Genomic DNA, 12212 nt, shown 5'->3' on the forward strand with positions numbered 1-12212 from the left:
CATCTTCAAAGGTTTTCTTGGTGTTTGTTCCCAGATTGTGATGTTTCCTCCCTGTTGTCTCTTTCTAGGCAGGCAAATGCCATTTGTTTCAGGTTTTTTTTTTTCAAAATTGACAAGTGCAGAGCAAGAGACTCTTTAAAATGTGGGTGTAATAGTCTTTGTTCAAGTTTTAAGCTGTATTTGTGCTTTCTAAAATGTGAATTGATTGTTTTTGTTCAATATTAGCATAAGCCATCTTGAGTCCCATTTTCAGAGACGAAGTGCTGCAAAATACGCAAATTTGCTGAACAGCAGCAAATTTCAAATTATATTCATTTGCATTTCAAAATTTGCAAGTGTTTGTTTAAAATGTGCATTATGAACTTCAAAGTGATGTGGACATTAATAAAAACTATAATTTCCAGAATTTGAAAGAATTTCAGAATTTTGTAAAACATTAAGATTCTGCCGAAAGATCGACCATGGACTATATATGATAAACCATCATTGTTGTGTCCTGAGGAAGTGACATATTATTTCAATTCTAACTAAATCAAACAGTATACCTATTTGTATAATTAAAAGAATTTATGGATGTGTTCCTGAATGTGATCTTTCACTTGAGGTACTAGAGATTACGGGGCTATTAATCTTCTCATGCACAGCTACTCAGAAATGCCCCACTGAATTCAATAAGACTTATGCCTTAGAGAGAATGCCTAGAGCTGCTTGCTTAATGTGGAAGAACACCAGGTGCTTCTTCCAAAGTTATTGGTTATATCATTCAAAAGAGATCTAAATCTCCCTTCTCCCTTTACTTTGGCAGCATGAGAGCTATTTCACCGTGTCCTTCCCACAAAGCCAAGCTAAAGCTGAAATAAGGACCTCACCGGCCTTCCTCCCATGAATCCCAGCAAATCTTGAATCTCGTATTACCCTAGAGGCATGGGAAAGAGCTGGGTTGCTGTGACTCCCACACACCTAGCACAACAGAAAAGGGAACTAATTTATCTGGAGAATAGTCAACAAGATGTGAGTGCAAGGATGAGCTTCAGACAGGGAACATTGTTTCTGTTAATCTAACATAAAATATTAAAGGCCAAAGGCCTTGAAAAGACGTGTACGAAAACCATTCAAAAAGAAATTTTATGTATGAACTGGAACATACAAGCATGTATAAATATAAATCTGGTGAATCATAATCAGCATTCAGAAACTTGGGTTAACAAGAGTAAAGACAAGATAAATAAATGAGTCACATTTAATCTAAGAAGCATGAAACAAGCATCGATACAATGACATATTTGAACTTCCCAGTTAATGTTTTTTGTAATAGTCCTAGAATATTTTCAGAGACAAAGTGCTGCAGAATAAGCAAATTTGCTGAACAGCAGCAAATTTAAAATTATATTCATTTGCATTTCAAAATTTGCAAGTGTTTGTTTAAAATGTGCAGTATGAACTTCAAAGTGATGTGGACATTAATAAAAACTATAATTTCCAGTATTTGAAAGAATTTCAGAATTTTGTAAAACATTAAGACCCACCAAGAAAATCCAACAAATGCTACGTTCAGCAAAGGACAAGAGGGATCCTCTCACCTCTGCAGGAGTCTACCGTGTACCATGCAGCTGTGGACAAGTCTACATAGGGACCACCAAACGCAGCGCCCAGACACACATCGAGGAACATGAAAGGCACTGCAAACTACTCCAACCAGAGAAATCAGCCATAGCAGAGTACCTGATGAACCAACCTGGACACAGCATATTATTTGAGAACACAGAAATGCTGGACCACTCTCACAACCACCATGTCAGACTACACAGAGAAGCCATTGAAATCCACAAGCATGTGGACAATTTCAACAGAAAGGAAGAAACCATGAAAATGAACAAAATCTGGCTACCAGTATTAAAAAACTCAAAAATCACAACAGGAAAACAACAGAGGGGAACCAAATAGGCACATAAAATCACTATCAACAAGGGATCCCCCCCCCCCCCCGAGCACTTCTAAGCCATTGAATGCTAATCAAGGTGATCAGCTGAAACATTCACACCTAGCCCCAGCAAACAAGAGTCCTTTGTCTCACCCTGGTCATTCCACATATATATAACCCATTTTTCCTACTTCCAACAGACCTCACTACCTCTGAGGATGCTTGCCATAGATGCAGGCGAAACGTCAGGAGAAAAATTGCCTCCAGAACATGGCCATACAGCCCGGAAAAACCTACAACAACCCAGTCCTAGAATAGGTTATGTAGTGAGCTTTAATTTCTCTTCTTATCATTACAAATTATCTTAACTGTGCAGTTTGCCATAACATTGTTCCACAAAACCATAACCATACATCACTTGAAAGCAAAGCAATCTTATAATAGATCTTCCAATACTGGATGGAGAAAGGGGATAGATTTTTTCCATTTTATGCTTAAATCTCATTGATGCAATATTAATATTATTTCTTAAGTAGCTGATTTCTATATTTGTGCTGAAATCTGCATTGATTAAAATATATACATTCACTTTATGGACTACAATGTCTAGTGTTAATCACCTAGGCTTGATTAATTATGCTAGATGATTAGGTGATGACACTGCTTAGCTGAGGAAATGAGGCATCTTTCGCATCCTGTCAAAACACAGAAACATTCCTCGTCTCAGCCTCATTACCAAGATACATGAAAGCTCAAAACTACTTTCTTTCCTTTATGTGAAAAATGAAATGCTTAATTGCCCTACATCTGTCAACAATAAAAACTTGGTACATCTGATGCCTGTTGGGATTTTAATGTAAAATTGTAATTCTAAAAAAGGAGCAAATTAATAAAACAAAACCTTACATACAAGGAATATATGGGACAATTAACTCTATCCCCATCTTATGGTTGCAAAAGGAACATCTACTGAGGCGAGGAATTTTAATCTCAAAATAAGTTTACATAACAAAGACACTGACTACAGAATTTATTCACAAAATGCATTTATTCCAATATATACTATGCCACTCAGGCACTGTAAGACAAAACATGTTTTAATATAGAAATGGTCTTTATTGAATAATAAAGAATCATACTTTCTATAAAAAAGACTACAGAATATAAATATAAAGTTTTGGATCATGTTTATATCCCTCTGAGGGATCTGGACTTGGTGGCTTAGAACAGCATTCCAAATAGGAACGATAAAGCAGAAGCCTATTGCTGGTATTTATTGAGCATTGTTACTCCAGGAAAAGAAAGATATGGTCTTACGCCCCTTCCACACAGCCCTATATCCCAGAATATCAAGGCAGAAAATCCCACAATATCTGATTTAAAATGGTTTATCTGAGTACACCCTGCTATATATTCCAGTTCAAAGCAGACAAGGATTTTCTGCCTTGATATTCTGGAACATAGAGCTGTGTGGAAGGGCTTAGGCTTCCTGTTACATCTTTTCTCTTTCTTATATAAAATAAGAATGAAGATGTTAGATATGTCACTTCTTCCAAAAATGGGAACTGGTATGTCCATGTGAAAGGAAAATTAGTTTTCTGCCCCTTATAGCTATCTCTAGCACCCACCAGCTCTTTGATAAAGGGAGGAAAACAATATGTAGTACCACTATCTTTTCCAGGAAACCTCTATTGAAAGTGGACCTGGCAAGCTGTTTTTATTTTCATTTTCATTTACCTTGCAAAAAGGATGCAAAATTACGAGGGAGGAGTGGAAACTTTTGAAATAATGTAATAGTTTCTATATTATGTTCACAACTACTGCCATATATATCCTGTTTCCTATTCTAAGTTTCCTAAAGCAAGCATCTGGTTAATTGCAATTTTATTTGTATGTTACTTAAAAACCTTAAAGGTGTTTAAAAAGAATCAGAATTATGTATTTTTATAGAAGGAATTATGTATGATTCATAGTAACATTTAGATAAGTTAACATTCACAATCTCACAGAAACCATCTTATATAATTAGTATTTTAAAAAACCAAATTCTATGTAGCTAATATTAAAACTTGCATCTCAGTCACTGATATTTACATACATTAGTCCGTTATGCAATCATTATTACACTATATTATTACATACCCTTTCCTGAAAATGATCGTGTACAAAAGCATGAAAATGAAGTAACAAGCTATTTTGGCATTAGCATACATAATTACTCGACAATTTAATACATACACTACATTAAATTCAGCCAGAGGATGAAAGAATACTTCTTGGCTCTAGCCATGGGTCTTCTTTAGAACTATCTGGAAGAAAACACAAATACAGTTCAGACACATAAACCTATTATTTCAAATAAATATATTATTTATACAGTGTTCTTGTTTATTCATATCTACATTGCTACAAAGATAACGGAGCAAAACTGGTAATTTTCTATTTATGCCACTAAACCAACCCAATGAAATAAAAAAACTTCCTTCCCATTCTGTTTGCTGTTGTTTTTTTGTGCAATTCTGGATGTCAGAGAGAACACTCTTCTTCAAATCCAATTCATGACTGACATTTGTACAACAATGCATCTAATTACAAATCCTGCAAATGGACTTACAGATTCCTCCTCTCCTTCACTTATGTTTTTAGATATTCTGAAGACACTCATCAATTGAGACCAAGGGAGGCCCGTCACATACCTTCTCTGTGGTGACACAGGAAGGAACTTTCTTCAGACAGATCCATCTAGTGAACATCCCTGAGAAGGCTTGACAGACACCACAAACAGAAAACACTTTTTGTTTCTTCGTCTAAGTTTCTATCTATTGCATGTAGGTTACCTCTTATATCTAGATACAGAAGGCACCATAGAAACGTACGTATGCTCTAGAATTTAACTGCCATAAGGCTCAAGTTCCTTCATTTCAAGTAGAAAAGCATAACTTATATTCAGTTTGCTGTGCTATATTTCTAGCAGGAGGGAGAGCCAGTGTACTTTAGTGGTTTAAATATTGGATTAGAACTGTGGGAGAAAAGAGTTTGAATCCCTGCTCATCCATGAAAACCCAGTGAGTCACCTTAGGCTAGTTGAACATTTTTTTCCATGCCAGGAGCGACTTGAGAAAGTACAAGTTGCTTCTGGTGTGAGAGAATTGGCCGTCTGCAAGGACATTGCCCAGGAGATGCCTGGATGTTTTACCATCCTGTGGGAGGCTTCTCTCATGTCCCCGCATGAAGAGCTGGAGCTGACAGACAAGAGCTCACCCCACCCCCTGGATTCTCACCACCCCCTGGACTTGAATCGCTGACCTTTTGGTTGGCAGTCCTGTTGGCACAAGGGTTTAACCCAGTCCACCACCAGGGGCTCCAGTTATGCACTGTCTTGCCAAGAAATCTCTGTGACTTGAAGACACACAACATTATAGTAGAAGTATGGAACATATCACTCTCTAGACATTTCAGGTCACTCAGCATAGCCAATTGTACAGAATTGAGTTATACCTGTAGTCCATAATATCTGGAGGTCCACAAGTTCACTCTGTATGACAAATAGTCTGACCCCAGACAGAGAAATGAAATGACTTTCAATTGTTTGATATTATTAGGCAATGTGTGCACAAATTATACATTAATCAATTCAGAGCCACTGTGCTGTAGCAGTTTGAGCATCAGACTATGAATTTGGTGAGTACGGTGTGAATCCATGGCAACCCACTGGATGATCTTGGGCAAGTCACTCTCTCAACCCCACAGAAAAATGAAGGCAACACTCTCTGAATGAATCCTGCTAAGAAAACTCCATATTTATATATACCTCAGGGTCATCTTGTTAGAAAAAAACCTAGAAGGCACAGAAAATTGTAATTACACAACACGCTGAGGGAATTTCTGAGGGAATTTATCTTGAGAAAGACACAAGCTTATCATAGTGATGAGTGATCCATTAAAATGATTCAAAAGTCATTATAATACTAGGGGCGCTGGCGCTTCATTTCTAAAGTATACTTAGTGAAAATTTTCTTACTATAACGAGTGTAATGAAATTTCTTTACTATTTCGTTATAGTAATTGTGCATAACTACGACAATTGAGGAAAGTTCAGGTGCTCCTTTTCCCCTCATTTTAAAGCTATTGGAGTGAAACTTGCTACAATGGTAGAACACATTTGCCACTGTTAGCCCACAAAATTTCAGAATGTTTCATTTATCCACAAATTTTTGGGGAATTTTCAAAGTTTTTATAAACAACATTTTTTTTACAAAAAAACCTACAAGATCTATCTACTTCATGTTTATATACAATGCACAAGATAATCAGGGCATCAATCCCCAGAAGTTTCAGAAAGATTCACACATCTGCGGATTTTTGGGGATTTTTAAAAGTTTAGACAAAAAAAAAATATCCCCCCAAAAGTGACAACAGCATTCCCCTTGAATGTCTGGCTGTCTTTATGACACAAAACCACGTAACTTCATCTCAGCACAGATTATACTATTACTTACTTTAGTCCTCCCTGTAGATTCAATAATTTTATTCATTATTATTAGACTGACTCTAATCAGTTGGTGCCGCTCATTGGGACTTTCCAATGCAGACCACTCCATTCTGGGAAATGTAGTTTAGGGCATGGCCTTTTGCATTCTCTGCTACAAGGGGCCTCGCCTTCCCAAACTACATTTCTGTGTTCTCAGTCTCCCACCCATTTGCTAATCTCACCCCCCAGTGCCTTTGCTTATGGTGACATCAGGCCAAAGAAAAAGGATTGGCTTTTAAAACACTTTATGTTCTCTCGGCTTTACCAAAGTTGCTTAATGCTTATACTGAAAATTAAACTGACATTGGGAGGCATCCAAATGTTACAGAATCTTAAAAAATGATTGGTGAGAGTTTCAATTTCTAAATCCCTCCACCTTTCCTGCAAGTTTTTAATAATTATTTGAATGCACGAATGTAACAAATTTTACCATGCTTTCCAATTTATTTGCACATGCCTACTAAATAAGCTTCCCAAGCCACCACTACATTTACTAAGCAGACAAGCAACAGGCTGTGATGAGGACCAGTCCTTATGCACAACCAACCATCCTAACTGACAAGAGACATTGCTTTCCTACTGAAAGAATGATAGTGGGTCTTTTATTTATTTACCATATTTATACCCCACCCTTTTCAACTCCAAAGAGTACTCTAGGTGGCATTACACATAGGCCTTAAAAACAACATACAATGAAAATAAACATTAAAACTAAAATTAAAACACATCAAAACATTTAATTAATACATTTAAAAACACTACAGTCACTATTATAACCAAGCCATCCACAATCGTAATCCAAAGCCATTCCAATAGTTATTGCACAATAATCATTGTAAACTACTTGGGACCTTTTGCATTCTTCATCTCCATTTTTTTTTTTACATTTCTGGAAACTTCCCCTTTTGTTTTTTTAATTTAAATGGACAATTTGATGATAGATAGATGAGAAGGGGGGGATGCCCCTCATCTCCCACAGTCCAGAATGCTCTCTCTTCCAATGTTATTGATATTATTAAAAATGTCCTTTGTACTCACGTAGTTAATGAAAGATCTGTTTTGGTTTTTAGTTTATCTCATTATACAGGTGCCTCATAAGATGTCTTCTCATACTATATTTCTTTTTCTGACTAGCATGAATGAGTTTTTGAAAAGTGAGTATGGAGGTTCCATATTGACTTAGACCAGTGTTCCTCAAATTATGTGGGGAATTGACATTTTTGACCTCAAAGTGTCATAGGTCAGTCATCTTAATTCCTTTTCTGTCATTTCTAGAAACCTGCCGGGGACCTTATAAAGTAGAATTCAAGCAATTGATGTTTTACACAAACATGATTTGAAGCAACACATTTTAATATACTGATGTTGTACTAACTATATTTTTACTTGATTAATAACTCAAAAGTATAATAGGTCCCATATTTGAAAAAGGTAGTCAGATGAACAGGGCTCTAGCAGCATTATACTCTCTTGACACTAAACAGAAAACTGTCACCAGCTTAATATCACAGGATAGAGATTTCCGTTTCTAACAGCAATTACCTTTGCTGACGAGAGAACATGTTCATATTTAACTATTTTGCTCTTTTCTGCTACCGCTATGGTCCTGGCTTCCTCTGCCAATCGATGCAGAAACAACAAAAAGTTCAAATTTACCTATAATAGTAGATAATGTATTAAAGGGATGTTTAAGATTAGCACATTTTGATTTATGAGATATTCTGTAAAACTTTATGAGTAATGTCAAGCTATACATATAAATACATATTAAACAAACAAATGTATAGTAACTTTATGAAGTATTTAGTTATATAAATATTACCCCTTATTAGTATAACAGATATAGCTTCTTAATTTTGAAGTCTATTTCTAGTAAAGCACATCGCTTCAGCATCGTTTTGTATCATCATTCATAGAATCAGAGTTGGAAGAGACCCCGTGGGCCATCCAGTCCAACTCCCTGCCAAGAGGCAGAAAAATCGCATTCAAAGCACCTCCAACAGAGGGACATCCAGCCTCTGTTTAAAAGCCTCCAAAGAAGACGTCTCCACTACACCCCAGGGCAGAGAGTTCCACTGCTGAACAGCTCTCACCATTAGAAAGTTCTTCCCAATGTTCAGGTGGAATCTCCTTTACTGTAGGTTGAAGCCATTAATCTGTGTCCTAGTCTCCAAGGCAGTAGAAAACAAGCTTGCTCCCACCTCTTTATGACTTCCCCTCACATATTTACACTTGGCCATCATATTACTTCTCGCCCTTCTCTTCTGTAGGCTAAACATGCCCAGCTCTTTAAGCTGCTCCTCATAGGACTTGTTCTCCAGACTCTTGATCATTTTAGTTGCCCTTCACTGGACAAATTCCAGCTTCAATTGTGGTACCCAGAATTGGACACAGTGTGATTCTAGGTGTGGTCTGACCAAGGCAGAATAGAAGGGGAGCATAACAAACTCACACAACATAAAATCAAAGCAGTCATGCCAGACTAATGTGATCTCTTTTTTTCAATAGAGTTACAAGCTGGGTAGATGCAGAGATGGCATGGATGTAGCTTACCTGGATTTCAGTAAGGTCTTCGACAAGGTCCTCCATGACCTTCTGGCAAACAAATAGTCCAATGTGAGCTAGACAAAGCTACAGTTAAGTGGATCTGGAATTGGTTAAGTCAGTGGTTCTCAACCTGGGGTCCCCAGATGTTTTTGGCCTACAACTCCCAGAAATCCCAGCAAGTTTACCAGCTATTAGGATTTCTGGGAGTTGAAGGCCAAAAACATCTGGGGACCCCAGGTTGAGAACCATTGGGTTAAGTGAACGAACCCAGAGGTTTGCTCACCAATGCTTCTTCTTCATCCTGGAAAGGAGTGCTGCAGGGTCCCTTCCTGGCCCCCATCCTGTTCAACATCTTTATTAATGACTTAGATAGAAAAAATGAAACGCAAAGATACAGAATAGAGGATGCCTGGCTTGACAGCAATACGCATGAAAAAGATCTTGGGAGTCCTTGTGGACAACAAGTTCAACATGAGCCAACAATGTCATGTGATGACTTAAAAAGCCAATGGGATTCTGGCCTGCATAAATAGGAGTATAGTGTCTAGATCCAGGGAAGTCATGCTACCCCTCTATTCTGCCTTGGTTAGACCACACCTGGAATATTGTGTCCAAATCTGGGCACCACAATTTTAGAGATATTGACAAGCTGGAATGCGTACAGAGGAGGGCCACTAAAATGATCAAGGGTCTGAAGAACAAGCCCTATGATGAGCGGCTTAAAGAGCTGGGTATGTTTAGCCTGCAGAAAAGAAGGCTGAGAGGAAACAGCCATGTATAAATATGTGAGAGGAAGTCATAGGGAGGAGGGAGCAAGCTTGTTTTCTGCTGCCCTGGAGATTGGATGCACAACAATGGCTTCAAACTACAAGAAAGGAGATAGATTCCATCTGAACATTGGGAAGAACTTTTTGATTGTGAGAGCCGTCAGCAGTGGAACTCTCTGCCCCGGAGTGTGGTGGAGGCTTTTAAACAGAGGCCGGATGGCCATCTGTCAGGGGTGATTTGAGTGCAACGTTCCTGCTTCTTGGCAGGGGGTTGGACTGGATGGCCCATGAGGTCTCTTCCAACTTTTTGATTCTATGAACAGGACGGGCAGCCCAAATGGACAAGATAAAATGATAAAACCCTGGGTGAGCTAGGAATAGCAGATATGTGAGCGAGGGGAGCCCAAGAAAATAAAACAGTGGGGTAAAGCTTTGTTTAGAATGGGGGAAAGTGCCTCATATACTATAGATGGGGCAACACTATAGATGGGGCAACACAAATGAGATGGATGGTCACTCTCCAAAGGCACATCTTGAAGTCGGCTAAGGAAGGGGCGTGTCTATTTAACTGCCATTCTAGGGAATCATGGGAGTTGTGGTTTTGCAAGCTGTTTAGCCTCACCAAACTACACAACCCGGGATACCATAGTATTGAACCATGGCAGTTGAAGTGCACCCTGTCAAAGGCTGAGGCCTTGTGATAGGAGGGAAGGGCTTGCCTGCCTGCTTCCAGAGGGCTCTGGCCCTCCAGCCTGAAGACTCCTCCCTTCACTACATGCCTTCGTCACCTCGAGGTAGAGAAAGCAAGAAGCGGACCCTCACCAGCAGGTCGGTGTCGCCGCGCAGGCGGAGGTGGGGCTTGCTCCTCTTCATCAGGGCCTTCGGGGCTTTCCGCGGGACCGTAGGCCTCATGATCGTCTCAGTTGTGCTCACGCCCTCCGCTCCGAGGCTTTGCGCCTGCGCCCGGAAGATTCAAATGTGCCGCCACGCGCCAAGCTACGTCACAAGGGAACGATGACGCGCCGCCTGCTCGCCACCAGATTGGCGAAGAGAAGGGAAGGGAAGCGAAGCTCCACCCACAAGCTCCGAGCCAGGACGAATGTTGCCGGAAATAGCCGAGCGACAGTTTGGCTGAAGCAGGTAGCCACCCTCGATGAACTCTACATCAGGCATGGGCAAACTTGGGCTCTCCCTCTCCAGGTGTTTTGGACTTCAACTCGGCTGTTGGGAATTGTGGGAGTTGAAGTCCAAAACACCTGGAGAGGGAGAGCCCAAGTTTGCCCATGCCTGTACTACATTATAGAATCAATGTCTTCTTGATGTCAGGCTCAGTGGTATGGAATCCTGAGAGTTGTAGTGTTACAAGGCCCTTAGTCTTCTCTGCCAAGGAGTGCTGGCGCCTGACTAAACTACAAATCCCAGTATTCCATAGCATTGAAAGTGGAGTCAAACTGCACTAATTCCAGCATCCACAGCCTTGGAGGAATAGACCATCTGATGCCCTTCAAATGTTTTGAGACTTAAATCCCACCTGACTGGATGGGATTTGTAGTCCAAAATGTCTGCTTGAACTGGAATATATAGCAATGTGGACTTGGGACCCTTTGTGTATAACTCTTTGGGTCCTTCCACACAGCCATATAACCCAGGATATCAAAACAGGTAATCCACAATATCTGCTTTGAATGGGTTATCTGAGTCCACACTGCCATATAATCCAGATCAAAGCAGATAATGTGGGATTTTCTACAGTTGTGGAAGGGACCTAAAATAACCCAGTTCAAAACACATTGTGGGCTATTCTGCCTTGATATTCTGGGTTATGTGGCTGTGTGGACAGGCCCAAAGAGTTATACACTGAAGTCATCAGTCTATGGGTTCATAGTTAAAGTGTTATCAACTTGCATCCGTTCTACAGTATGAGATGTACACTTGGAGGTTTTTCATCCATAGGGTTGCCATGGAGTGAAGTTAACTGTAATTAACAACAACAACAACAACAACAACAATGAAAAAATGAAACTGTTAAATGGGGGTCTTAAAGCAATATTATTGCCTACATATTGATCAATAGCAGCTCAAATATTGTACTTTCCCCATAAGTTGTGAGCTGTTGCAATGCCAATTTAAACATATTCTTAGACTGTTGGAATTAATAACAATTTCCAAGGCTGTTGAACATTTATTTTGTGCCGTTTCTATGTAGATTCTTGGAGAGACGTCATATCTAGCAGCCAATGCATGAAATGCATACTAGTTTTAAGACACTTGAAAACATATATAATCTCACACAAGTAGACATGCAGTTGCAAAGCAGGATCGCGTGAACCACATAAGAAGCTACTGGTTGCCTTTTAAAGTAGTTCCTAAATGCTGCTCCTTCTCCTCCTCCTCCTTCTCTTTCTCCTCCGCTGCTGCTGCTGCTTCTTCTTTTCAAAGCTTCTGT

The 12212-nt window shown here is 39.4% G+C and overlaps 1 protein-coding gene across 2 annotated transcripts; it reads right to left on the reverse strand.

The window, feature by feature from the left end:
- Positions 1 to 2950: 2950 nt before the first annotated feature.
- CENPW (centromere protein W) lies at positions 2951 to 10781 on the reverse strand. 2 transcript variants are annotated; one of them, XM_060753302.2, is made up of 4 exons: positions 10589 to 10781; positions 7995 to 8108; positions 5228 to 5320; positions 2951 to 4230 (listed from the first exon to the last, which is right to left on the reverse strand). In XM_060753302.2, the coding sequence occupies exons 1-4, from the start codon at positions 10676 to 10678 to the stop codon at positions 4204 to 4206; spliced, it is 324 nt and encodes a 107-aa protein (XP_060609285.2). In that variant the 5' UTR covers positions 10679 to 10781; the 3' UTR covers positions 2951 to 4203. The 2 variants fall into 2 exon arrangements, with proteins under 2 accessions (XP_060609285.2, XP_060609287.2); XM_060753304.2 differs by lacking the exon at positions 5228 to 5320 and having other exon boundaries at positions 10589 to 10767.
- Positions 10782 to 12212: the final 1431 nt, after the last annotated feature.

Source organism: Anolis sagrei, chromosome 1, assembly GCF_037176765.1.
Source record: "Anolis sagrei isolate rAnoSag1 chromosome 1, rAnoSag1.mat, whole genome shotgun sequence".
Lineage (NCBI taxonomy): Eukaryota > Metazoa > Chordata > Lepidosauria > Squamata > Dactyloidae > Anolis > Anolis sagrei.